Here is a 24,006-nt window from a genome sequence, read left to right on the forward strand (position 1 = left end):
CGACCACTGAATTACTCTGCGCAGCTGCCACTCTGTAGAGTACTAGCACTCGTTGCTCAAACACTTGAAGGTGACCCAAACCAACGTAGATTGAACACTTAGCAAACAGTAGTAGCATAGGATAGAAGATCACAACCTGAGAATACAACAGCACGTACACAAGGTGAATAGGCATAATAACACAAATCCTCCACCGTGGCAAAGAGCACGTCCAGTCCGAAACCGGAATCCATCACAACACTGCGAGAACCTCGCAATATCATACACTCGTCCCCAAGAGCAAGACAGTACAAAATCCAGGAGTCAGTGATCGAGAGACAGGCAAGAGGACCATCAGAACCCTCACGCGGCGTTCGCAGCCGGAGCCTGCCCACGCTCAACGTCAGGCTGAGGTGCGCGATCGCGGCCGAAGGCGCGGAGCAAGCCACCGAACCTCCCACGCTCAGGCTGCGCAGTGGGAGGCGGGACGGCCGGCGCACTGGCCGCCGGGGCTGAAGGAGGAGGGACGTGATCTTCGATGGAAGAGGAGTCGCGGCCCTCGTCCTTCTCCGGTGGCGTCGTGGTAATGCGCAGCAGCGAAGTGTACGCTAGAGAAGGGGAGCATCAGCATAGGTAGAAGGTAGGAACGAGGGACAGCAGGAACATACGTTGCCGGCAAACAGGGCAGAACCAGCCCTTTGCCTTCCTCTTGCGTCGTGGGTTCGCAGGAACGATCGGCACAGCAGCAGGAACTGGAGGGCCACCCTCAGCTGCACCCTCAGCGTTGCCTTCGGCAGCACCCTCCGTCGCGGGCGCATCCGCACCGGGAGTGGTCGTCTCGCTGTCGTTGTGGACGATCGTACCACCCGCACCGAATTCGATCATGTTCAGTGCGCACTCCCTGCATGCAACAAGGTGCCGGCAGGGAAGAAGAACGACCTCGCGTGGCGAGGAGAGACAGAGAAGACACTCTGACAACGGTTCGTCTTCCGTGGTGGTGGGAGGGACTGCAGGAGGGTAGGTGTGGGTGTCAAGCTGTGCAGTGGGTGGAGGGGCCGTAGGTTGGGTGGAGGTCGTCGAGTTGGCGGAGAGACCGTAGATCTCGTGCAGGTGGAACGTGTGCATGCCAATCTGAGGATGACGCAGAAGTGAGGATACGGACGAAGCATAGCTGCATAGATGGCGCCTACCGTAGCCTCTCGCTTGACGACCTTGACGACCCACGGACGCTTGTCCTCTTCCTCGACGCCTTCAACGGCAACGGGAGCAGCACCGAAGCGAACGATGTGGAGGTAAGTCACTTGCTCGTTCGGAGATGGCAACTCTTTGCCCTCCTCATCGAGCGCGCTGAGACGGATGGTCACGCGGACACCCATATCCTCGTCCTTCTCGTCCTTCGTCTTGTCATCCCCTTCCGCAGTATGCGTGTCGGCATCGACGACTGCAAGCGCAGGACCTGCGACATTCCGCTCGTGGTTCCGCTTGCGGAAGTGGAAATTCGTGAAACGCTTCTTCCGCTGCTGCGCGGGCTCGCCAGAGGGTGCCTCAGCAGGACTGGCCTTCTCGGGGTCGGAGGTCGAGGCGCCGGCAGTCTCTCCGGTCGGAGAGGCCGCTCGGTGGTCGAACCTACCCAGCTCGAGCATCGCGCCGTCTTCAAACTTCAGCGTCTTCCCGAATCCGCCATCGGTGATGGTCTCGAAGACGAGCAGCCGAGACAGGCCAGACGCGTCCGGCTTGCCAGCCATAGGGTGCTTGGGAGAGAGGAGAACGTGCACGCGGATAGCGCACTTTGGCGCATCGCAGTCGTACTCGAACTCGAGTGCATGGTGGTGCTGCAAGTCTGCATGGTCTGCATCTGCATCTTCGGATATGTCGTTCTCTAGGGGAGACAGTCGCAAGGTTGGTCGCTTGAGGTTGACGAGAGCTTGCAGAGTGGTCGTGGAGTAACGGGTCTAATAATATGACAGTCAGCATCCAGCAGATGAGAAGGAATGCGACCAATGTGGATAACGTTATATATCATCCTTTCCTCCACAAATTAGAGGGGTCATGGCATTGGCATGCACACCATAGGCAAACGTACATCTTCAGGCTTGTGTGGGTCTCCACCAGCCGTCCCTGACCATGACAGGTGAAATATCGAGTGTAACCCCGGACGTCCGGTCATCCCTGTCTGACCGGACACCCACGGTGACGACCGCAGTCGAGGCGTGGAACGCACGCACGCACTCATCTCGGGCAAGCCGGCTTGATTTGCAAAGAGCTCAGGCGTGGTCCCCTCAACGCCTGACTGAGCTCTCCAAGCGACAGAACACAACGCACAGTGTGCGTCACCTCAACTGGCATGCGCTGAGCCGTCCCTCCACCTCCTCTCGTCAAGTCCGAGAAGTACGGAATCACTCACGTCCTTGCTCTTCGCAATCCAACTCTTGACGACCTCCGGGGTGAGGACGTCCTCGCTCTTGTCTGGACGTTCCGTCCAGTCCGGACCCGTGCCCAGCACACCGATGTTGGGACCGAAGAGGGTGTCGTTACTCTTGGTGCCCGCAGCAGGCTGCGGGGCAGCCGTCGGGCCCGTAGCGTTGTTCATGTCGACGACGACGTGTGTCTGCGCCATGCGTGCGGCGGTTCTAGATGTGTTTGTATCGACCCGTGCGATGTAGGGTGTTTGCTGTATGTTCCGGACGCGATTCCAAGTCGCGTATTGATGGTTGTCTGCGAGAGGCCGTCAGCGGTCAGCCGAATGACCAGGGCACCGGTACCGAAGCGGCGATGGAAGTAAGGCAAGCAAGTGTGGGGCTTTACGCACACCAGTTGGCAAAGCTGGCCATCCGATGGTGGTAGGAGAGGAGGAGGATGGTGGGAGGACGGGAGGAGGGACTAGACGCGGAACCTATGCACTGTATTCTATTTCTAATCTTGGATTTGTAAGTCACGCGTACGTTGACTCGAGTACTCCGCCACCATCTATCCCACCATTGCATCGATACAACTCACTTGCTACTGTTACTTGCCGAGACAACGCACACAGAACATGTGCGCAAGCTTGGCTTGAAGCTGGAAGACGCGAGATCCTTGCTGCAACACAATTCTTGGTAGCACGATGAATATTCTGTACTCATGGTGTTCGGGGGTCCGCGGTACCGACCTGAGACATCCAGCTACATCCAGGCTTGAACATCTCACGCCCACGCCGCTGCGCAGCTAGAAAGCCCGTGCGAGACGATGTCGACACACAAGTCAGAATAGATGCGAGCAGACATCTTTCAGTGACGGCGGGGCAACGGGTAAGTGGGCAGCATATAGACTCCGGACAAGCCGAGGGGCAAACCACACCACATTCGTGCGGCACACATGCCTTCGAAACTTAGGATAAGGATAGAATGGTTTCACCACATGTCAGAACTGAGTGCTCCGACGTGAAATTTAACACACAAGTCCTTTGGTGCAATTGTACAGCATGGATTGCATAGAATGCCTTGCAGCGTCATGTCATATGCATGGTGATAGCAGGTCGTCGTGGTAGAGTGAAAAAAGACAGCAGCAAAATACAAAACTATGCAATGAGCTTGACAACACCACCCGCCTCCTTGATCTTCGCCCTGAACGAACACAGACAGTCAGCACCACGACGCGAAAACACTCGAGGAGAATCGGTACGCACTCAGCCTTCGCCGAGACGAAGCGTGCTTTTACAATGAAGGGAAGCTTGGGCAGCCTGCGGGGAGAGAGATGTGCAGTCAGAAAACCATCTACAGGCGAGCGACACAGAGAATACGCACTGTCCGTTGCCCAGAACCTTGCCGTAACCGTGCTGGAGAGTGTCGATCACGGGGACGACGTCAGAGTTCTCCGTGAGGCCCTCCTTCTCCGCTGCGGGCACAAGCGTCCAGAGCTTGTCGACGTTGATGATGGGGCGCCATTGGAGGTTGCGGGTGAGGTGGAAGCGGCGCATACCAACCTTACCGAAGTAACCGGGATGGTACTTATCGAAGTTCGTACTGTATTCGAGTAATCATCGTATTCCAGTAGCGTTCCAATTGCGTTGCACGGAGTTCGGTGAGGGAATGGGATGTCATGGAATGAGGATGAGATTGTCAGGGAGTGCCCTTTCCAGAAGGAAGAAATGCATGAACGCACCGGTGGTGGTGCTGACCACCAGCGAGACCGCGACCTCCGGGGTGCTTGCGGTGCTTTCCAACACGACCGTGACCGGCCGAGACGTGGCCGCGGTGCTTGCGAGTCTTGGTGAACCGCGTCGGCATTTTCTGCACAGTCCAAGGCGAATCAGCGTCTGGTCCCCTCCAGTGTCATCCGTCCGTTCCAAGACCAATCCACCGCCGTTCTCCGCTATTCTGACCGCAAAACCACATCCATCCGGGAGCACAAGAGCAGCAGAGTCCAGCGAGAACGGTCCTAAGACGAGCAGCAGCGTTGACTTACCTTGAGGAGGGCGGGAGTTGACGGCGTATACGAGGCGGCCTGGCTGGTCGATACGATTTCTCGGGCGGTGGCTGCGAGTTTGGCCCTGTTTGGACACTTAGACGCCCGGCGCTAAGCACCGTTCTGTATGGGAACGCCCATGTCTTGGTGCTTCCTCAGCGTGCTCTCACACCCCTTGTGCTGAACCTTGCCATATCCTCGCTGGTGCAGTTTGTCGGTAAGTCGTCTATCCAATTGCCTCGAATGATGTTGGCTTCTACGAAGCCATATTTATTGTCGATGATATCCTGTGATCACAAACGTGTCCTGATACTCGACGCTATCCTGCCTGGTGGAATCCGAATGCTGACACGTTATATCAACAGGTCCGTTGCGTTCGATATACTTGGAAGTGGAAGTCGTCTTGTCGTAGATACGCGTCATGAACGCACCAAATCGATATGAACTATACGTTCTTGAGGAGGGAGAGCGACCGTGCGTCCCATTCTGAGTCTGCCCGATTCACATTGAGCTCATGTGTGTTCACAACCGACAGAGTTGAGGTCACGGAAGACACTAAGATCCCGAACGCTGCTACGATAAAGATCGTAAAGCAAGACCACACCCTTGCCAACCTCCTTCGCTCGTAAGTCGCCCTAGTTGCTCCTCCATCTCCACGCCCACCCAAACCCAGTACGCTCCAGACAGCTCCTTGGCATGCCGAACGTACTCTTCGCTGGCTACAAAGTCCCCCACCCCCTGCACCCGTACTTCCTGCTCAAGATCCAAACCGACGGCAGTGTCACCCCCGCAGCAGTGCTCGAGAAGGCCTGCACGGACCTGATCGGGACGCTTGCCACCCTCGAGAGCAAGTTTAAGCGCGAGTTCACCATGAACACCGTCGAGGGCGGCGTGCAGGAGGATGCGTATGGCGTGCCAACTTCGGGCGCGCAGTGGGAGTCGGGAGGCACCTATGTAGATCTGGGTTGAGAGGATGGCGGTGGGGGTATTGGGTGTGCCAGGTGCGATTTGTATCATATGTCGCTGCTAATGCGTGTATTCTAGCTCTATCTATCTCTCCGTTGACCTGATCCTATCTGCGTATCTTATGCCAATGAGCGAACCCTCCCTTGAGCGGTTTATTACAGGTCATAATCAGCCGCAGTCTTACAATATGCCCGTTGCTCGAGTACGTCCAACGTATGTCCAGCGAGCCTCGCCTTCCTGTCCTCGCTCTATACGGAAGTGAGTATGATAGCCAGACGAGCTGACCATGTAGAGCTGCATCCTGCAAGCCCACTCGACGTGAATCCGAAACCCATCCTCCAATTCACAGAGTGGGAACGCCAAGCGCCGTCCCGCAGTCCACTTCTCTCAGCCACGCCAATCCCAGATAAGGTACGCATGGCAATCGCTTGTCTTCTAGAGTTCGGATTGGCTCATAAACGCGTAGGACTGACTTTACGGGTCCTGTGCCTACCGGTCAAGTTCAACTCTCACCTCGTCTGCTTCCGGCGCAGATAGTCACGATGGGAGTACAGATCCGTTGGGCAGTACTTAATTGCGGAAGCCACTCCACGCGGGAACATCCCATGTTATCATACGGTACCCACTGGCATTCATTTATAGGTTGACAGCGTATAGTTGTACTCGTAACTCACACATGACCGTCTCTCCGCACTATGACCCCGCAAGGTGGGGCATGACAGGACGCCGTACGCGATGCCAGACGTCGAGAAAACAGCGATGGACATGCGCGGGACATGTTGATTGACGTCGACATGCGCATCCTTATTACCGCTCATGTTAGTATTCTTCGCAGGTTTGATGCGTATGGACCAGCGTACGAGAATGAAGAGTGAGTTGCCTTTGGACCTCATATACATACGTACTCAACCTAACCGCGATGCGCGCACAAGGAATCCACCCAGAGGAGTGGTACTAAGCAATATTGCCGTACCACCCTGTTGGTCGCTTCGCACGTCAGTCAGTGTAGTACCATCAGAAGCCATTTGGATGAGGGTTGGACATTGAACTATGCCATGACCGGTAGACCGTGGGTGTCAGAACGTCGACAGGTGGCGACGCGATGATACTAATTACAGGATGTGTTGCGGTTGCCCAACCTGGGCCATTGCATATTGGATGGATATTGTTTATGGAAGTGCGATATTCCGATTTGCGAGCCACTACGAGCATCGTGGCGACCTGTAATTGATCGCACTGATCAGTGGGGTGGCATGGCTAGTGCTGCAGGTTGGACTGCTCTCCCGGGATCTGCGCTGGGCCGTCGGGTCGAGTCCAATGTCGCACTGCAGAGGCCATGTAGAAGCGTGTATGTCGGGCGTTGAGTAGAGAAGATTGCGACTGCGCGGACGGGCGGCGAGCGGGCCGGGCGGGAAAGGGCGGATATGAGAAGAGGCAATCTAACAGATTTGTGCCAAATAAGGGCAAAGAGGAAGTGGATAGGTCGGCTCCGGACATCGGGAAGGCCAAACGTCCAACTGAACCGGACGCGGACGCCAACCAACTGGACGCGACGCATGGCATCTCCCGCCGTCCTCCCTGGCAGCCTGTCGTCCCCGCCGCCCTTCTTCTCCCCACCCCTCTTCTCTTCTTTCCCCCATCTTCCCTCCCCCGCCCGCCCGCATGAGGCCACCCTCCCCCGCCGCCGCCATCCCACACGCACCGGCACCGAGACGGGTACATGAGCCTGAGCGACTCTGATGGCCTCCAGGTCCTCTTTCGACAGGCGAACAGGCAGATCATCCATGCAGGTCAGTTACCTGACTATATGCGCGTGTTCGAAGGGTAATAGGGCTCCAGCTGCGTCTTCTACGTTCTTGCTGTATGATTTGGTGACCACTCTGGACGAGGAGGTGAGTGACCGTGCTTCGTGACTTCGGGTGCAATCGGTGACCTTGCTTCTTGCGCTCTCCATGTCCACGTACCCTTTCGCCGTTAAGGTGGAGTATGTATGGAGGTACGTTCCCCAAAGCACATACCCTTACGGTAACTGATGGCCTCGAAGCTCTGCAAATGCCCTGCCAAAGTACCTGTACTTCATCTCGAGGTACATCGGAATTTTCGGCCAGCTGTGAGTACCCGTTCCTTTACCCCCTGTACCACATCGCCCCATACACCATCTGTGCCCTCATTTCCTCAAGCGCGGCCATGTGTCTATGCTCGTGTCATATTAGCTCGAGTTCGGGCCGACACGCGCACGCGGCCCAGATCCCACAGTCTATGAGATCGACATGCACACTTATGGCCGCCTTGTGCTTGCTGCAGTTTGAAGGATTTGCCAGTACCTTCCAATCTTCGAAACTTCTCTCCTGCCTCCTCCGTAAGCCTCAGGCTGACGCCCATCCTGCAGCGTACTCGCAACCAACCTTTTCCCGATGTTGTAGGTCATTTCAATCATCGCTCAATGTTGTCACTCTGATGTGTGTCATAGCTGCTTCAGCTACCTCATGTTCTGTTTCGGGTACGTACGCATGCGTCCGCAATCTGCAAGAGGCAACCTGGGCTGACGAGTGCAGCAGATACCTGCTCTTCTTGCTCTTGAGTGTGGAATTGAGCTTGATGCTCCGCATAGATGCGCTGTATGGCAAGTCTAGGAGGGGTATGTCGCTTCCACTTGTCCAAAACGCCTCCAACGCTTGACGGCTCATGACGCGTCTCCAGTGCGCATATTGTTGGGTTTTGCATTCGTTACGGAGATGGTCGTACGTGATCCCTTCCAACTTCACACCCCGAAGCTAAGATTAGCATAGACGACAATTACGCTCAATGCCGTGTCCTTCCCAACGGTCGAACGAACGCTGGTTCCGTTCCCTTCTGTCTTCCCAATAAGGGGTTGTGTACTTGCTGTCTCGCCAGCGGCTTACAAGCTCTCCTGGTACGTTCGCTCAGACGGTAGCAGGTCCCAACGGTATATTGATGCATGTTCTAGGGTTCCTATTCTCATCTTTGAAAGTCCGTACTTTGCACGTACTTCTGGCATCGTTATCGACTCACTCTTCCCCGCGTGTAGCTCTCATCTTCGCTCTCAATGCCATCAAGTGTATATCGTATGGACCACTAGACCACACCCCACTTATCTACCGGCTCTTCCGCGACGGCAGTGCTTACTATGTCATGTGAGTGCATTCTGTTCCGATGCATGCATCGCCGACACTTAGCTAAGAGTACCTTATAGTAGCTTTAGTGAGTGCTTGTACTCGCAAAATCCAGCTGCTTTCTGTTGAGCCATGGCCTAGTCTTTATGCTTGTATGCACAATTGCTCAATTCTTCAAGGATGCTCTGGCGTCTGTCATCGTCGTGTACGTCGCCCAGTAACCGCTGCTAACGAGGAATATGTCCGCTGAATATCGTACCTCCAATTCAGATGGGTCTCCGCAGTCCTTTCATACTCGGTATGCCCTCCTTTCACCGTCGTATCCTCTCCAAATCCGCTCACCTCTTCCTCCGGAAAAAGGGCTGCCACCTCCTTCTCAGCATTCGCAAAACCGCTGCCCGCCGCCAGCGGCTGGAGGCGAACATGATCTCCGCAGACATCCCGCAGATACACATGCCCGGCGGTACCACCTCCGAGTCAGAGTCGCAGTCTCTCGAGGGCTCGCACCCGCTCCACCTTGGACTGGGAGTGGAGCCGCGCCTGCGTATGGAGTCCATCGAACTCGTTCCGCGCCGCGTGTCCCTGCACCTGTCCACTGAGGGCTCGCACGCCTCCTACGCAAGCGATAGCGACTGGACAGAGAGGTGTTTGCGCGACTGGAACCTTGTAGACGGCGCCCGCGGCGGACCGCGGTGGGCTCGGAAGTCAAAAGAGGGGGACCAAGAGCGGGATGTAGAGCGGTCAGAGATTTACATGGAGCAGGGGCGTGAGTCGGACGACTCGACTGGGGTGCGGTGGTTGCGGCGGTGGAAACCGTAGCCCTGGCATCCGGTGCACATACGCATCGTTGAGTGCTAGTGGATGAGTTTCCGAGTTTGGAGCCCGAGACGGGGGATACGGACATGAACAGAGCGCGTAGATCATCGCAGACTCCGGACACTTCGTGTATCATAGCCTTCTGAGTGCTCGTGTCGAGCCGAATGTCGCTCTTTCGTGTACTGTCCTCGTCGGTTGGCGAGTGGGCGCGCTGCGCGAGCAGGCGGTCTCGTGGTCGCGGTGAGTTGCCCCTTTGTAGGTGTCGGCGATTGATATTTTCCTATATGTAGCACGATAGAATGCGCATATATCCATCTCCTTGTGCTGGGTGCCTCCGGTAATGTTCGTCCATGATTTGTCTTATAACCACGCTTACTAAGGCGTATTCGTGATTCGTGGATGAATAGGTCCTAGGTCCGCAATATTGGCGGAAACCGGTAATAATCCGCTTCCAGTTGCATCCACCGTATTCACCGTGTACGATCTGGTGACGACTCCAGACGAGAAGGTGAGTAACCACCATCTCATGACATCCGGGTACAGTCGGTCGTGGACTTGTACTGGTGGCATATCTGGAGGTACCACTGAAGGTGTTACAATCCAGCGTGTCCACCGTCGCAAGGCTGTGTCCGACGACCTTCAGGGCGCCGTCTCCTGCGTTCTAATCGGCTTCCTCCCCCGCCATTAAGCGGCACAGGCGACGAACCTGAAATGGTTGTACACTGGTTGGCAGAACCGTCAATCTCTTGTCAATCCGAGTCGCGAGTGACAGCCAGTATCATGGCCACCCGCAACTAATCGCGCTCGTCAGGACTTGACGTATTGGAATCACTACCTTCCGTGAGTCCATAGACTAAAACGTTGCGCGGCCCGAGTACTGACTGTATGTATGTTGACGGTGTGGTGCAGGAGCGCGTCTGTCGGGCGTTAGCATACATACATAGTCTCGTCCCAGCCGCCTGCCGACTCCTGTGCGACAATTGCATTCAGCGGAGGTAACGCTGGGAGGAGGCAACCGCATTGTGACGAAATGTTGTGTCTAGTCGGTTCCGAACACCGACGACAGGGCAAGCAAATGTACACACTACCCGACGCACGGTGTCTCCTCCATGGCAGCACCCTAACAACTTCTCGTGACGCCGCTCACCTTCTATCCATACCCTTCCCTTATATTCTGTCTCCCCATGTGCCCGACCCCCCACGCTCGTATGAGGCCATACGATCCCACAATTCACACGGCACCATCCAGATCGGTCAATGAGCACGGCCGAGTCCGAGTCCGACCGCGTCCAACTCCTCTTGCGATATGCGAATACGCATCTCACTCATGCAAGTCAGTTCTCTAGCCGGATGGCAGATGCAGAGAATGACGGATTCTCAGTTGCGTCCGCTATGCTCCTGTTGTATGATTGGTGACGACTCTGGATGAGGAGGTGAGTAACCACCATGTGATGGCATGCGCAACCACTTAATCGGTCTCTGTTGTTCAGGTGGAATATGTATGGAGGTACTCGCTTTTGCTTGCAAGTGTGCGTTGCCTGCAATAACTGATTTGATTTTATAACACGGAAGCTCTGCGAATGGGTTCCCAAAGTACCTTTACTTCATCTCGAGGTATTTTGGTCTTCTAGGCCAGCTGTAAGTACCCATTCCAGTCATGTTGCCCTACCAGTGTCTTACTAGTTACTAACGCCGGTCCTCTAGAGTGCTCGCGACCAATCGCGTGCCGATGTTGTGAGTAGTATCTTTGCCTATCTTTACGAGAGCTGTTGTCCCCATGCACGCTATAGTTGCTCCAGTTACCTCATGTTTTGTTTTGGGTACGTCCGCGCGTAATCGAGCGAGCAGCTGCTGACGTACCCTGCAGGTTTCTATCCATTCTGCTCTTCAGCGTAGAAACGTGCTTGATGCTCCGGCTCGATGCACCGCACAACAAGTCTCGGAGAGGTTCATCATCTCTAACCCCCGATCTCTATGTACTCCTACGTGGTTAACGTCTTGGTCATAGTGCGACTTGTATTGGGCTTCGCATTTGCAGCAGAGCTGACGGTGCGTGTCAACTCGTTGCATGCCAGGCGTCTGTCTCTGTGACTGACAGTGGGGCAGATGACAATTACGATCAACTCCATATCCCTCCACTGAACGAACGCGAGTCCCGTTCCCGTCCTTCTTCCCGATGAAAGGCCGTATCCTTGCCCATTTCCCAACATTCTACAGGCTCTCTTGGTACGTCGACCTCATCGACGTGGTTTCGTGTTGCGCTAACAAGGATGGTTTCTGTAGGATACCTACACTCGGTTTCGAAAGTTCGTGTCTAGTCTTGATCACGCGGGTGCATTTGCAGCTCTGTTGTTTGTTCTCAATGCTACCAAGTGCATATCGCATGGATCATTAGACCAGACGCCACTGATCTATCGCCGCCTCTTCCGCGATGGCAGTACCTACTTCGTCGTGTGAGTGTTGTCCATTCGGTGTAGGAAAGACGCAAAGCTGACTACGCAACGCCCTACAGCAGCTTCCGTGAGCGCTCACCACAACTACCAAAATACTGCAATATATTGACTCATGCTCCTAGTCGTCATGCTCGTATGCGTCGCCGCTCAGTTTACCGATGCTTCTCGGTGTGATGTACGTCGTCCGTCCGCACGCCAGACCTTGGTCATCCCTGCTCACCGACCTCACCCGCATCGTAGGTGGGTTCCCGCTGTATTCTCACATTCAGTACGTACTCCCTTGGTTTGGCCCCCTACAATGCCACTGAAACGCGCTCTGGACTCGGATAGGGCTGCCATCTACTCCTGAGCATCCGCAAGACCGCAACCCTACGCCGGCAGCTTCCAACCACCATGATATCCGCAGCCAATCCCTCACCTCCAGATGTCCACCAACTGCATCGCCCCGGACTCCGAAGGTGAATATCGGTTACTTGATCCTACTGAAACACATACTTCATCCTCCGAGTCGTGGGATTTGCCGACAGTATCATGTGCGGTGTGCGGTTAGGGAACGGTAGATCAGGCGGCAGCTTACACCTCATCATAGGACCCCACGCATGTATATGACTCTAGTGTCGTACTTCGTGAATGGATGCGGGAGTTGCGTGGGTCGGTAGCGCCAGGAAGGGAACTTACATCATGGTTCAGAAGGTTTTGCCGACGATCACCCGGACCAAACTGCCATCAGAAACTGGCAAGTCTGCTGCAGAGTACTTAGTACGTACCTATTTGATGGCAGTGTTACCACCTCTGCGACTACATTTGAACTTGGACTACTACTCCAACATTGTCCTTCAACTCAAGATTCAGCCGACAGACTATCTACAACTTCATAGTAGTAAGCACCGACATATAACTTCTGTACGAGTCGAGTACGTCGGCCATGCCAGTACTTGGAGGATCTGACCATACCAAGCCATAGGGCATACAAGTAGATGAGCTCGATATCACTCACGTCGGCGGGCAGTCCTGCTGTCGAAACGTCGGCGGTGGCCGAGCCGAGCTTGCCAGAGGCACCTCCTGGGGTGGCAGAACCAGCCTTGACGGAGGCATCTTCACTCAACTTGCCTGTACCCAAGCCCGCGGCGGAGCAGATCCGCCACCGCGCGGAGATTATGCGAGCGCATTCAAAGGCCGATGGCGAAGCTGTTGAGTTGACCGATATCCGCAAGACCGCCGCCGCTACAGCAACCTCTGGCGATGCTGACGTCGAAACCGGAGGAGGGACTCAGGCTCGCGTGCCGTCCATCCAGGACGATGCACCCGCACCTATTGACCCCGCTCGCGAGGCAGAGTACCGACGCAAGAGCCTTATCCACTTCGTAGCTCTGTGCTGGTCCCTCTTCGTGAATGGCTGGCATGACGCTTCCACGGGCCCGATGCTTCCCAGGATACAGGAGAAGTATAACGTAAGTGATATTGCCTATATCTCAGTGACAATGAACGTTCCACTGATGGGACTCGCTTTACACAGATCGGCTTCGCAATAGTGTCCTTGCTTTTCGTCTGCGGTGCCGTCGTAAGCCCCCACTACCTCTTCCTTACACCACCTCTCGGCTGACATCGCGTGGCGCCAGGGGTTCCTGTCTGGCGCGTTCATAAACGTGTATCTGACCGACCGTCTTGGCTTTGGGAAGGTCGGTGCCTGGTCCATCTGTCATAGCATTACTTGCTAATAATATTCTGATCGATGCACACAGGTTCTTGTGCTGGGTGAGCCTTTGACCGCGCCGTCTCTATTACCTAGACACTCACTTTGGTCACGACAGGTGCCGTGTGCCAGATTGGTGCATACGTGATGATCGTCCCATCAGGGCCTTTCCCAGTCTTGTGCCTCTCCTACCTCCTCATCGGCGTCACCCTCTCCCTGCAAGCCGCGCAAGCGACCGGCTTCGTCGCCGTCCTGAAGAAGAACTCGCGGGAGAAGCTGAGCATGCTACACGGCACATACGGTATGCACTTTCGCTGACACCTCGAGAGCATGTATTGACGGACTGAATTGCTGACTGAATGGCGGATCGGGTTGCACTCCGTGGACAGGACTGGGTGCGCTGATCTCGCCGCTCGTGGCGACACACTTCGCGCAGGATCCCGAGCACTGGTCCTTCCATTTTATCATCTCGGCTGGTCTGTACGTCACGAATGCGGCGTTCTTGTGGGCGGTTTTCCGTGGCAGGCGTCAGGAAGGTCAGCGTTATTCGGCTTGTCGGTGCTTGGCGAGTACTCACATTTGTGCCTAGTAATCATGGAGGAAGAGGGCGAGTCCGCGGCGCAAGACGATGCCGGCTCGAACAAGTTCAAGCAGATGATGCGCATCAAGTCTGTGCATGCTCTGTCCTTCTTCGCCCTCATCTACGTCGGTATTGAGGTTACCCTGGGCGGTAAGTCATATCGTCCGACAGTCACCTGGGAGAGCTCATTATCAGCCTGGATGTAGGGTGGAGTGTCACATACATTCTGGAAAAGCGCGGCGGTAGCTCGAATTCAGGTTACATTTCTTCTGGTTTCTTCGGCGGTAAGCAGAAGCATCTGTCGCAAGGAAGAAGCACACTCACGGACGCACAGGCATCATGCTTGGTCGATTCGTCCTGTTGTGGCTCAACCGCAAAGTGAGTCGCTCGACCATAGCTTCGATAACGTCTTCACTCATCTGTGACATAGCTCGGGGAGCGCCGCGCGCTCTTCCTGTACGCTATCCTAACCATCGGGTGAGCCTTGCGTCCATTCTCCGTGCATCTCACACCTTCAATTGAACCCGCTACACCAGGCTCGAAGTGACCGTTTGGGTCGTCCCATCGCTCATCGAGAACGCCGTGGCCGTCTCCTTCGTCGGTCTCCTCCTCGGTCCGATGTTCCCCATCCTCATGAACCACTCCACGACCATCCTCCCGCGCTGGCTGATGACGGCCTGCTCCGGGTACATCGCCGGCGCGGGTCAGGCCGGATCCGCGGTTCTCCCGTTCATTACCGGTCTTCTAGCCCAGAAGTTCGGGATCGCATCCCTGCAACCCTTGTCAGTTCTTCCTTGCTTTATAGGCCGTCTTGAACGCTTTACTGACACAATCTGAATTGCTCCACGCGGACACGCAACCTCCTCCAACTCGACCGACCGATCACAACTGCTACGTTATGTGCGCCACACGAGCAGCGTGGTGTCGATGATGTCCACGCTTATCGTGCTGTGGGCTGTCATCCCGCGGGCCCGGTACGTGCCCACGTAAGAGGTCAGAGTCGCACGGCTCCCACGGTCTACGGTGCGATGGAGCCGGCAACGAGGGGATGGACACCCGCAGAAGTAGGAGGCATGTGGACGCAGACATGCACCTGTCGATCGGAACTTGAGGGGGTGCCCGCATTGACACCGAGCATTGCGGCCGCGGGTCACACACCGACCCGTTCGTACAGTACTTATTGCCACCGAACTGCCGTATCTTTGTTGAGTCTGTCAGGCACGAAGGATGCAAGTTCGATGGTGTTCTCTGCTGTAGTGGAAGTATTTCCTGAGAGTCGAAGTGGAACTTGAAGAAGAGACCTAGAGGCTAGCAGAAATATCAAGGTTCGCGGAACGCCCGGTCTAGAAACGGACGCCGATGTCACCTGCTGAGCCGTGAGGCCTTGAGGGTCTTGTCCATGACAGGACCCTCGTTTGTCGGTGAGCGTGCTTCGCGACCTTCCAGGATTGAATTAGACGGGCGCGCCTTCTCAAACGGTATTGTTGGTTAATTTCCTGCGGGGATACAGGTGAATTTGCACGGTAAGAAGATTCCACCCCGATGGACTTACCGGGAGTCCAGGTATGAGAAACAACGCGCTCGTCCGACATCTCACGACAAATGGATCATCTGAGTCGATGCTCGCCGGGACTATCCATGCCGGACGTTTCCACGGAGGTAACTAACATCGGTGCTGAGACAACTTCCATGCTTCCTCTCCATGTCTTAACGCTAGCTTAGGCGATACTGTCTATAACTCAAGCTAGAACGCCGGTGGCCGACGTGCAGGAAAGCACCTTTGAAGTGGGTAGCCCGCAAGGCAGGCCTAGACAGGATGCTAAATGTCACACTGGCAGGCTGTTCGTTTCATGAGCCCTGGACTACTCACAGCGCAACTGTGAAAAAGGTCAAACAGACGCGAACGGCATGAGCGGCGTAGACACTTACCGCTCATCAAACCGCGCGACAACGCCCTCTCCGCGTGTAGTCCTGGAGGTACCCTGCATGTAATGCGGCGGCACGCCAAGTCTCTGCTTCCACAGCATCGTACGTCGTAGGTGGCGCCACACAGTTGCATTCTGGGCGGCATACAAACGTGAAGAGAGCGATGCGGAAGAATGACAACAAGCAAGGATATATTCCGTTAGATCCGCAAGACAACATTCCTCCCCAAGAGCCCAAGGATACAGCAGCTATAGCAGGCCTGTGCCGGCGCGTGGGAAACAACAAAATTCATCAGCGCGCCCGGGAGCCCAAGGACAGCAACGCACAACTCGCTATCTTCACCCAGCCTTCGTGAGCTGTGCCGCCATAGCAGCCATCTGGACCGTCGCCTGCCACCATACCGCGAAGCCCAGCCCGAGGAGGCCGTGCAACGTGCCCCAGACAACCTCGGGCGTCGCACGATACCTGCGAACGCCACGCGTGAGTACCAGCCTTTACTTGCATGGAAACAATAAGACGTACGACTCGGCGAGGTCCCCGAGCGAATAGGGGATGAATCGCGGGGCGTTGAAGAGGATGGTCGAGCACGTGGCGTGGTAGACGCAAAGCGCGATGGCTAACGCTCGCTTGCCCGGGAGGAACTCTGTGGCGTGTGTCGTGATTCGTCAGTGGGTAAATAAGTATAATTATGTCTCACGAGACTAGGCACTGACCAGGGAGACTGAAGCATAGGAGCGACGCGATGCACGTCCCTGCGACGAGCGCGCCGTACATCTGCGGGAGGTCTTCGTAAGTAGGTGAACATCGCACGAGTCCGAGTATGAGTGTACCTTGATGAACACTAGCGTTGTGTTCGTCATCTGCAGGAACGGCAGGTTGAGCGGCGACCACAGTCCCTGAATGGCCATGGGCACATCCAGCGCAATGTGGAGCAAGAACACAATCGACCTTGCAGCTCTGATAAGCTTCGCGTCTAATTCATATCACATTCCGACGAAACCTACAGCGGGTGCTTGACGGGAATAGGCTGCGACATTCTGACCGAGGTTAACGCGTCGTGTAGTAAGGTGCAGACGGAGGAACGTTGTGCGGGACTGGTGGCGGGCGGAGGCAAACTCGACGCGAGACGCCGGCGGCCACGGTAAACCAAGACAATAACGGCCACGTGGCAAGGCACGATGCCATATGGGGATCTCCGATGGGATCGTGATCGTCGACTTGCTGAAATGCCGCATCGCCTCAGTTTGCTTCAGGCAAGTCTGAACATGCGTACGGTACGATGCGGAATATCACAGGGAGTTGTTTGAGGTCGTTCGTTGGTCTCCTGGAGGAGCGGCAGAGCAAGCAGAGGGATGGGGAGGACAACCGCCCACAGACGGACCCAGAAACAGGGTGCGGTACCACGGGTACGGCGAGTAAATTCGCTACAATTCACGGCGATACATACAACTTATAACAATTCTACGTACATCTAGCACCCGCCCCCCAAGCCATCGAACCCAAGAGAAAACACGCATATACACCCCGAAAGACATGGACCCAGTCTCGTCACGGGTCACCACGCCCGTCAGGGATCTCCGTCATCATCCATGTCCCCGTCCACGATCGAATCTGCACGGCCAGCGATCGCCCGCGCAAAGGCCCCCGTTGTGAGCTCGCACGCGTCCATATCCCGCTCGAGGTCAATCATGTCCTGGCCCTCGGGTGGCACAGCGGCCTCCTCACCCACCAGTTCGCGAAGCCTCCGCACCTCGTCGCGCAGCCGCCCAATCTCCTCATCGCGGCGGTCCACGCGGGCCTTGAGCACCTTGATAAACTCGTTCCCACAGCGGAGCAGCTGCAGCTTGCTCACGCCGCGGTTCGGGCCTTCCGCGTTGCCCTTCGGCGGGCCGCGCGGGGGCATGGCACCAGGCAGGATCGGCTCGTCCGGATACCCATCCTCGGACGGGAGCGGGATGGGCGGGAGGAGAATGCGCAGGTCGTCAAAGGACGTCTTGAGCGAGTCGCGCCTCTTCTGCTCCGCGGCTTTGTGCGAGGACTTGCGTACTTGCGGGGGCATGAACGGCGTGCTTGGCGATGCAGTCATTGGGGCCATCACTGCATTACCGGCTAGGGAATATTAGCGGATCGTTATGAGCAAGCCTCGACGAGAATGGACGTACCGGGACGGATGGGTCGCGGCTGGCCACCGGCGTTTTTGTCCGCTGCTTTCGCCTTGGACGACGCGCCGGTGCTCGACCGCGTACCCGGCTTCCCTTCCTTCTGCTTCGGTGCAGCGGTGCCATCTTGCGGCTGCGACAGCAGACTGCCTCCGACCGCTAGCCTGCCGAGTTTAAGGATTGTAGCAGGGGTGACCGGCTGGATCTGGCTTGCTTGCGAAGGGACGGTCGGAGAAGTCGGGGAAGTCGGCAGAGGAGGAGTCGGCGAGGTAGATGGCCTCGAGACAGCCGACAAAGGGACGTCCGACGGCGGATGGGCAGGCGGCGGCATAGGTATGTCAAGAGGCGACGGCGTGTCTCCGGGCACTTCATTGGGCACCTGCGCGCCGCGTTGCGGACTCGGGCGGATAGAAGCAGGCGCAGTAGGCGGGAACAAGGGCGTGGACGTCGCCGAACGGGTGGCGCGCATGCTCGCCCGCCTGCCGCTAGAAGATCCGCTTGCCACGTTCCTATCGGCAGGCGAGGGCCGCTTCCGCGCGGGCTTGCTTGTCACGCTGGACTCGTCGCCGCTGGACGACGCGTTAGGCCTCTTCGAGCCGGTGGTCCCGCTACGTACACGACCGGTGACCGTCGAGGTGCCAGCCGAGGATATTGAATTAGCCGAGTTGTGGTAAGAGTCGAGCATGGGGCTCGACAAGGGCGGAAGCTCGCTCAGGTCCAGTTCGCCAGGCGAAGGGAGCGGATAACCGGGGCTCTGGAAGACGATGTTCGCAGGGGCCGAGTGCGGCGCCGAGGGCAGCATATGCTGGGGTATCTGAGGTATATAGCTGGGCAACATAGCTGAGTTCTGCACCATGTTACCCATATGTGGCGTGCCGCCAGAGTGGAGAAGCATAGGCGAGACGAAGTCCGTGTTTTGCTGCGCCCGGAGCTCGGTCGACGATGCTTGGAAGTTGTGAGGTTCAGTGCTAGTGCGTGAGAGGATATCAACGCACCTGGAGTAGGCAAGCCGAACTGCGGAGTGTCCCGGGACCGGTCCATAACTGGAGGTAGGGTAGGGAAGAGCGATACGCCTCCGCCAAGCAGTTCGAGCTAGGTATACATGTTAGACACATGTCCTCGCACGCATACAATAAGACCTGAGTGAAGGGTATGATGGATGGGTCCCATTTCGTTGAGGGCAAGCGTGAGCGGAACCCTCATCCACTCCACCCGGCCCCGCTAAAACTAATCCTCCACCTCAGGCCGCGCTCTAGAGCCCCCAACCCGCGCGTGGTAAGGAAAGGAGCGCGCTGGCAAGACGTTCCAGCCACATGCGAGTTTTCGATGTGCGCGAGAGGAAAACTTGCATGCAGTGCATCCCCTAAACTATCACATGCAGTACGACGAGGGGTGCGCGGGAGGGCATCCAACACGCGTGTGCAGTCATGCAGGTTCATCTTGCGTCCCTTCAATTGGCACACCAGTATGAGCCCCCACCCTGTCAGGCTTATCTGGACTCTATACTGTGCGTGCCAGCTTCGGGCCCCGCCCATGGTCCGCCATCGCGACAAAGCCAACAGTGAAATCAACCTTAGCCTCAATTGCACGAAACCCATCGCATCTCTATCCCGCGCCTTCCATCCTCTCGCTTCCTTCGAAGCAGCCCAGAACTGATGAACGAGAACAACAGAAAGGAACGCACCTGTTGCTGGAAGATCTGCTGCTGCAACTGTTGCAGCTGCTGAAGCTGATTGATCTTCAACTGGTGCTCCAGCATGGCCTGGGGAGTCGCCGCCGCATGCGCGTGCTGCTGTTGTTGCTGACCTCCCTGCGCCGAGTTGTCCTGCATGAGGAGGTTCTCGAGCATCTCCATATTGACCTGCTGAAGGCTGCCGAGTTGCTGCTGGAAGCTCATCTGCTGCTGGGGTTGCGAGCCAGAGGAAGCACCATTGAAGATGTCGCCAGCATCCCGAGGAGGGTCCTGGGGGTAGTAGGGGTGCATGGGTGCCCAGCGAGAAAATGACTACAGGGGACCAAGCCCGTTCGTCCACAGGCCAAAAGTCCTCGCCAGTTATCGGCGGCTTTCCGTTCCGCAGACTGGCGCGTAGGGTCATGTGCCACATGTAGCATTGTACCTCACCCGTTTGTAGTCCCTTTTAGCCCAGTTGGTGGAGCGGCCAAAGCAGCATAAATCGTGGGAATACACTTTTTGGTGACGCCCGGCGGTCGTTTCGAAAGAGCAATAGCATGATAGATTGCATTAAATTCAGGAAGTTATTGTACAGAAGAGCCACGACTGACACGACAATATTATCCACCTTTCCGGGACTTCGTTCGTATTGCATGATTGCGTGGTCACATACTGGCTGGAGACACACCAGATGCCCGTCCCGTGCGACGTCGACGTGCTAACCTCAGCCTGAGAAGCACCGGAGGCTTGCTTTCCCGACACAGGCGTCCTAGATTGCTCGACGGCGTGTCTGCGTTCAACACAATCTGATACCACCGAGGGACTCGCACACCCAATCATTGAGCAAAGCTCGCGTCAGCTCCCGGAGCACGGGTTCGCCATCCTCTGAAAATATGCGAACGGGAACAGGGAAACTTTTTCCCTCATCAGCACAACGATTGTACGCTGCAAAGTACTCTATGTCCCTGGGTAAGGGTGTTGAGTAGCTGTGCTCGAGCCATGAGCGAACGAATCATCGTATCGGTGCTCCCAAAGAACAGCTCCCTCTAGACAGGATCCAGCAAGTACTATGCCACATCCTAGTGAAAGGATCATAAAAGTCTTGTCGGGCGGTCGACAGGATGGGATGCCAAGTCATAACTCGCTGGGCTCCCTATACCAGAACCCACCATCGCTGCCACCTTCGCGGATGCCTCTGCATAAATTGCTGAGGGATGGTTGACCAGTTAGTAGTTTTTACGGTACCGGACGGACGCACATAAGGACGTGCGGCGTCTCCTGAATCGGCCCCAGAATCAAAGGACCCTGCGTTTGGCGGAGCATCCTACGGCCGGAAATCTCGAAGAGGCATCCATCGTATCAGGATAGAACTCACGTTCAGACTGCGTTCTCCGGCAGACACTGCCTCGGGGGACGCCGACCGCGCGGTCGAACTAGTGACGGGAGTGTTGAGCATGACCCGAGCGAGAACCTCGAGAGGGTCACTCCGCACTCGCTGGTGGGCCGTATCGTCCTGTCCTTGTTTATTGTCAGAGGAGATGAACTTTGGGGAACAAGGAAGAAGGGCTTGTTGGACGGTGGTAGCGAGTCATCCGCTGACTGCTAGGCTATAACAGCTTTGCAGCAAAAGAAAGCGACGCCGATTGCACGCACACCGAAGTTATTTGATTTGAGGATCACCGGTCACGCGCTGCTGCGTCGCCTCTCGCGCGGCCATGTCAGGTCACGGTGTTACCCTGAACGTCCCATCTGGCGACCGTGCTACCGTTTCGAGCGGTGCTCCGGAGGACAATAGTGGGTCAGCACGTTCTGCTGTGAGGTGGATCATGGTGCGACACAACGTCGAGCATCGAGCACATGATCCTCCACGCGGTCCCTGCGTACGGTCGCGCGGGTTGTGTGTGCGAGGCCATGTCTGGTACAGGCCGCCCTCTTTTGGGCGAGTGATAACGGTTGGAAGGTATGGTGTCATCTTCGCTGCCCGAGTCGCGTCCACTAGTGCTTCCCTGCCTATCTGTCCCATCCGCCCGCTCGCCTTCTAGCGTCCAGCTGCAAGTGTAGGTGTATGTCCGTAGTTAGCGTGCCTGCCCATCCACAAGCCGACTTGCTCCGCCACAGGGACCCATACACCAGTAAGACGAAGCTCCCCAGCAATGAGACTGCGCACGTTACACGTACCTTTGAATAAATTGGGGTGCTCCATCATGATTGCGGCCGTCCTGTTTTGGTGTAACTGGTCTCCGGATTTGCGCTCCACTGAGTGCAATTCCTTGGCAGTCTAGAAGGGTCACCACAGTCCATGGCCCAGCGAATGGATGCAACATGGAGATGGACACACTGCGGCGGCGCATCATGCTGGTCCGTGCATGACTTTCGAAGCTCGAGCTCGAGTGCTTTGAAGTGCAACGGTGGCCGTCAGTAGAAGAAACGTCATGCGAGCGTCTGCCCGGGTCTTTCGCGCGTTCGAGTCGGCTAATGGGAAATGGGTATAGCTTTTGTCTAGCTCTGTTTTTTGCCGCTGCAGTGGCCGTCCTCGACCATGTAGTGGAAACACATGTCTACACCCAGAGACACATGTGGCACCAAGATACTATTACACAAGCTTGTGTTCGTACGGAGTATCACCTTCTAGGCGAACTTCCCAGTGGCGCCTCGAAGCTTCCCTGTAATTTAGATATCCGACACATCTGGTTCTAGCGACTGCCTCTCCGCGGGGGATCCCACACCATGCTATCGCTCAAATGGAGCTTACTCAAACGAGGAAGTCGCGCTGACCGTCTTGCGGGGCAAACGCGGGCGAACGGGGTTTGAACCTACGCGGAGGGACCTTCTGATAGTACCAGCAGTCGGACTCGCAGCCCAAGTTGCCCATTCAGAAACACACTCTGACAGCTGTCGCGCGAAGAAGCCTTCCGCCGAGGGGCCTGGAGCTCCCGCCGCTGGTCAGGCGGCCATGCGGGTATTCTTGGGACGCCATGCCGCACGCCCAGCCAGGCAGGGTAACGCCGCTAGGCCCTCTCCGTGACCACTTCCCCAGTCTCACTCCGTCTTCTCGCGTTCGAGGTCCGTAGCATCTGGGGAACACCCGGGATCAGCGGGCGTCCCTTGTGTGGCAGGTGAATGGGAAGCGGGGATTCTATTTGGCGGAGAAGGCACGTCCGCCGATTCCATACCTACCTGAATCATGCGCGGCATGCCGCTGCCCTGCCAGTGCCTTCCGGGGTACCCCGCAGATCCGCGACTTCCCCATCGGTCTTGTGTCGATGGAGCACGCTTTGGCAGTTGGGTCTAAGGGGAGGAGCAGTCCTGACGTCGTCCGTCGCCAGCGGTCGGTCTGCGTGAGAGTTCGTAGCCACTTCGAGAGTCCAGCCGTCCGGATACTTCCTGCGCTGTTCGGCGGATAGACTGCGCGGGACGTGCGGGGCCTGTCCATGGTGCGAGCTGGCGCGAGCGTTGATAACAACCGTCACGATAGCCACCGGGCTCTATTGAGTTGCCCGGCGCCGCCGTCCGGGAACCAGAGGGAACGGCGCAATAGACGCCACCATCGCTGCTTGACGACCGTAATAGGATGCAGCCGCTGGCATGAGCGAGCGCAGCTGCACACCGCTCGCTGCAGAGTGATTTGCCCGGGCGTGGCGCCGCCTGTTCGTCAGTGCTGTTTCCTTGATGTGATGGCGGACAGGCCGAACCGCTAGGCTTGAAGAGGACTAGCGGAGTCGCATATGAGAAACTCCAGGGGCTCGCACCCCACGACATATGGTTCATGACGCACGTTTTGTCGGCATGGGGGCTCGATCGAGTCCGTCGACAGCTCTCGATGGGCGCGGAACTTAAAGACGTCCCAGACCTCAAGTACGCTGACACGGGAGGAAGCAAGGCTGACCTGGCGGCTGTTCGACACTAATCGGCCCGGGTTGATAGGACGCGTCGTGGATATTGATGGTTAACGCGATCATACGTTCATCGTGGACGGCACAACTCCCCGGCCTGAACGGAGTTCGCTGCAGTAATTTTTTGCCGTGTTTTTACTCACGCACGGATGTTGACACAATTGGCGTCTGGAGCTGCTTGGTGGCTGCTGAGCGGTATATCAGACAGTATCAACAGGTGGCAGAAGAAGAGACCCTACCGCGGTGCCTACGGTATGAATGGAAACCTGTATAATTCGGTGATAGTGAAACA

The 24,006-nt window shown here is 56.5% G+C and overlaps 9 protein-coding genes across 9 annotated transcripts; 4 read left to right on the forward strand and 5 right to left on the reverse strand.

Annotated features, from left to right (window-relative positions):
* Positions 1–67: 67 nt before the first annotated feature.
* Positions 68–2,857, reverse strand: L226DRAFT_507294 (uncharacterized protein). Its single transcript, XM_067678123.1, has 4 exons — positions 2,384–2,857; positions 1,170–1,931; positions 648–1,110; positions 68–587 (listed from the first exon to the last, which is right to left on the reverse strand). The coding sequence occupies exons 1-4, from the start codon at positions 2,594–2,596 to the stop codon at positions 343–345; spliced, it is 1,683 nt and encodes a 560-aa protein (XP_067536033.1). The 5' UTR covers positions 2,597–2,857; the 3' UTR covers positions 68–342.
* A 678-nt stretch (positions 2,858–3,535) lies between these two features.
* L226DRAFT_462264 (60S ribosomal protein uL15) lies at positions 3,536–4,244 on the reverse strand (the record flags this gene model as incomplete). The annotated part of the gene is made up of 4 exons (XM_067675711.1): positions 3,536–3,581; positions 3,644–3,697; positions 3,762–3,980; positions 4,120–4,244. 4 exons carry the CDS (start codon positions 4,242–4,244, stop codon positions 3,536–3,538), a joined length of 444 nt encoding a protein of 147 aa, XP_067536034.1.
* Positions 4,245–4,566: 322 nt separating this feature from the next.
* L226DRAFT_507301 (DNA-directed RNA polymerase II) lies at positions 4,567–5,552 on the forward strand. Its single transcript, XM_067678124.1, has 4 exons — positions 4,567–4,639; positions 4,788–4,896; positions 4,958–5,047; positions 5,106–5,552. Exons 2-4 carry the CDS (start codon positions 4,844–4,846, stop codon positions 5,389–5,391), a joined length of 429 nt encoding a protein of 142 aa, XP_067536035.1. The 5' UTR covers positions 4,567–4,639; positions 4,788–4,843; the 3' UTR covers positions 5,392–5,552.
* A 1,353-nt stretch (positions 5,553–6,905) lies between these two features.
* L226DRAFT_44966 (uncharacterized protein) lies at positions 6,906–9,392 on the forward strand. The gene is made up of 15 exons (XM_067674929.1): positions 6,906–7,178; positions 7,228–7,280; positions 7,368–7,384; positions 7,433–7,498; positions 7,778–7,807; positions 7,859–7,888; positions 7,947–8,026; positions 8,089–8,129; positions 8,178–8,302; positions 8,357–8,379; positions 8,438–8,543; positions 8,603–8,610; positions 8,664–8,727; positions 8,793–8,820; positions 8,883–9,392. Exons 1-15 carry the CDS (start codon positions 7,109–7,111, stop codon positions 9,339–9,341), a joined length of 1,200 nt encoding a protein of 399 aa, XP_067536036.1. The 5' UTR covers positions 6,906–7,108; the 3' UTR covers positions 9,342–9,392.
* A 2,280-nt stretch (positions 9,393–11,672) lies between these two features.
* Positions 11,673–12,532, forward strand: L226DRAFT_45098 (uncharacterized protein). The gene is made up of 6 exons (XM_067674986.1): positions 11,673–11,791; positions 11,851–11,858; positions 11,914–11,966; positions 12,032–12,059; positions 12,112–12,249; positions 12,319–12,532. Exons 1-6 carry the CDS (start codon positions 11,770–11,772, stop codon positions 12,349–12,351), a joined length of 282 nt encoding a protein of 93 aa, XP_067536037.1. The 5' UTR covers positions 11,673–11,769; the 3' UTR covers positions 12,352–12,532.
* A 240-nt stretch (positions 12,533–12,772) lies between these two features.
* On the forward strand, positions 12,773–15,294 carry L226DRAFT_534374 (MFS general substrate transporter). The gene is made up of 12 exons (XM_067680656.1): positions 12,773–13,242; positions 13,308–13,352; positions 13,411–13,470; positions 13,534–13,546; positions 13,603–13,785; positions 13,874–14,020; positions 14,074–14,214; positions 14,271–14,348; positions 14,399–14,442; positions 14,495–14,541; positions 14,601–14,846; positions 14,982–15,294. Exons 1-12 carry the CDS (start codon positions 12,949–12,951, stop codon positions 15,052–15,054), a joined length of 1,371 nt encoding a protein of 456 aa, XP_067536038.1. The 5' UTR covers positions 12,773–12,948; the 3' UTR covers positions 15,055–15,294.
* Positions 15,295–16,096: 802 nt separating this feature from the next.
* Positions 16,097–17,096, reverse strand: L226DRAFT_485641 (uncharacterized protein). Its single transcript, XM_067677121.1, has 6 exons — positions 16,995–17,096; positions 16,821–16,938; positions 16,704–16,764; positions 16,513–16,633; positions 16,317–16,455; positions 16,097–16,249 (listed from the first exon to the last, which is right to left on the reverse strand). The coding sequence occupies exons 1-5, from the start codon at positions 17,024–17,026 to the stop codon at positions 16,329–16,331; spliced, it is 459 nt and encodes a 152-aa protein (XP_067536039.1). The 5' UTR covers positions 17,027–17,096; the 3' UTR covers positions 16,097–16,249; positions 16,317–16,328.
* A 461-nt stretch (positions 17,097–17,557) lies between these two features.
* L226DRAFT_462162 (uncharacterized protein) lies at positions 17,558–18,480 on the reverse strand (the record flags this gene model as incomplete). The annotated part of the gene is made up of 2 exons (XM_067675703.1): positions 17,558–18,099; positions 18,153–18,480. 2 exons carry the CDS (start codon positions 18,478–18,480, stop codon positions 17,558–17,560), a joined length of 870 nt encoding a protein of 289 aa, XP_067536040.1.
* A 4,282-nt stretch (positions 18,481–22,762) lies between these two features.
* Positions 22,763–23,682, reverse strand: L226DRAFT_45179 (uncharacterized protein). The gene is made up of 2 exons (XM_067675032.1): positions 22,999–23,682; positions 22,763–22,895 (listed from the first exon to the last, which is right to left on the reverse strand). The coding sequence occupies exon 1, from the start codon at positions 23,587–23,589 to the stop codon at positions 23,110–23,112; it is 480 nt and encodes a 159-aa protein (XP_067536041.1). The 5' UTR covers positions 23,590–23,682; the 3' UTR covers positions 22,763–22,895; positions 22,999–23,109.
* Positions 23,683–24,006: the final 324 nt, after the last annotated feature.

This window comes from Lentinus tigrinus (assembly GCF_003813185.1).
Source record: "Lentinus tigrinus ALCF2SS1-7 unplaced genomic scaffold L226scaffold_10, whole genome shotgun sequence".
In the NCBI taxonomy this organism is placed as follows: Eukaryota; Fungi; Basidiomycota; class Agaricomycetes; order Polyporales; family Polyporaceae; genus Lentinus; species Lentinus tigrinus.

Coding starts and splice junctions, on each gene's coding strand:
- L226DRAFT_485641 (XM_067677121.1), bottom strand. CDS start 17,026: ATGTCGCAGCCTATTCCCGTCAAGCACCCGCT. Junction 16,765..16,820: donor CAACGCTAGTGTTCATCAAG/GTACACTCATAC, acceptor GACCTCCCGCAG/ATGTACGGCGCGCTCGTCGC. Junction 16,634..16,703: donor CCTATGCTTCAGTCTCCCTG/GTCAGTGCCTAG, acceptor CACACGCCACAG/AGTTCCTCCCGGGCAAGCGA.
- L226DRAFT_45098 (XM_067674986.1), top strand. CDS start 11,770: ATGGCAGTACCTACTTCGTCGT. Junction 12,060..12,111: donor CCGCTGTATTCTCACATTCA/GTACGTACTCCC, acceptor AACGCGCTCTGG/ACTCGGATAGGGCTGCCATC. Junction 12,250..12,318: donor CATCGCCCCGGACTCCGAAG/GTGAATATCGGT, acceptor ATTTGCCGACAG/TATCATGTGCGGTGTGCGGT.
- L226DRAFT_507294 (XM_067678123.1), bottom strand. CDS start 2,596: ATGGCGCAGACACACGTCGTCGTCGACATGAACAACGCTACGGGCCCG. Junction 1,932..2,383: donor GGATTGCGAAGAGCAAGGAC/GTGAGTGATTCC, acceptor TCATATTATTAG/ACCCGTTACTCCACGACCAC. Junction 1,111..1,169: donor TCGTCAAGCGAGAGGCTACG/GTAGGCGCCATC, acceptor CGTCATCCTCAG/ATTGGCATGCACACGTTCCA.
- L226DRAFT_45179 (XM_067675032.1), bottom strand. CDS start 23,589: ATGAACCATATGTCGTGGGGTGCGAGCCCCTGGAGTTTCTCATATGCG.
- L226DRAFT_44966 (XM_067674929.1), top strand. CDS start 7,109: ATGAGCCTGAGCGACTCTGATGGCCTCCAGGTCCTCTTTCGACAGGCG. Junction 7,808..7,858: donor ACCAACCTTTTCCCGATGTT/GTAGGTCATTTC, acceptor TGTGTGTCATAG/CTGCTTCAGCTACCTCATGT. Junction 8,303..8,356: donor GCGGCTTACAAGCTCTCCTG/GTACGTTCGCTC, acceptor TGCATGTTCTAG/GGTTCCTATTCTCATCTTTG.
- L226DRAFT_507301 (XM_067678124.1), top strand. CDS start 4,844: ATGAACGCACCAAATCGATATGAACTATACGTTCTTGAGGAGGGAGAG. Junction 4,897..4,957: donor CTTGAGGAGGGAGAGCGACC/GTGCGTCCCATT, acceptor CACAACCGACAG/AGTTGAGGTCACGGAAGACA. Junction 5,048..5,105: donor CTTGCCAACCTCCTTCGCTC/GTAAGTCGCCCT, acceptor AGTACGCTCCAG/ACAGCTCCTTGGCATGCCGA.
- L226DRAFT_534374 (XM_067680656.1), top strand. CDS start 12,949: ATGCGAGCGCATTCAAAGGCCGATGGCGAAGCTGTTGAGTTGACCGAT. Junction 13,243..13,307: donor GGATACAGGAGAAGTATAAC/GTAAGTGATATT, acceptor CGCTTTACACAG/ATCGGCTTCGCAATAGTGTC. Junction 14,349..14,398: donor TTCTTCTGGTTTCTTCGGCG/GTAAGCAGAAGC, acceptor ACGGACGCACAG/GCATCATGCTTGGTCGATTC.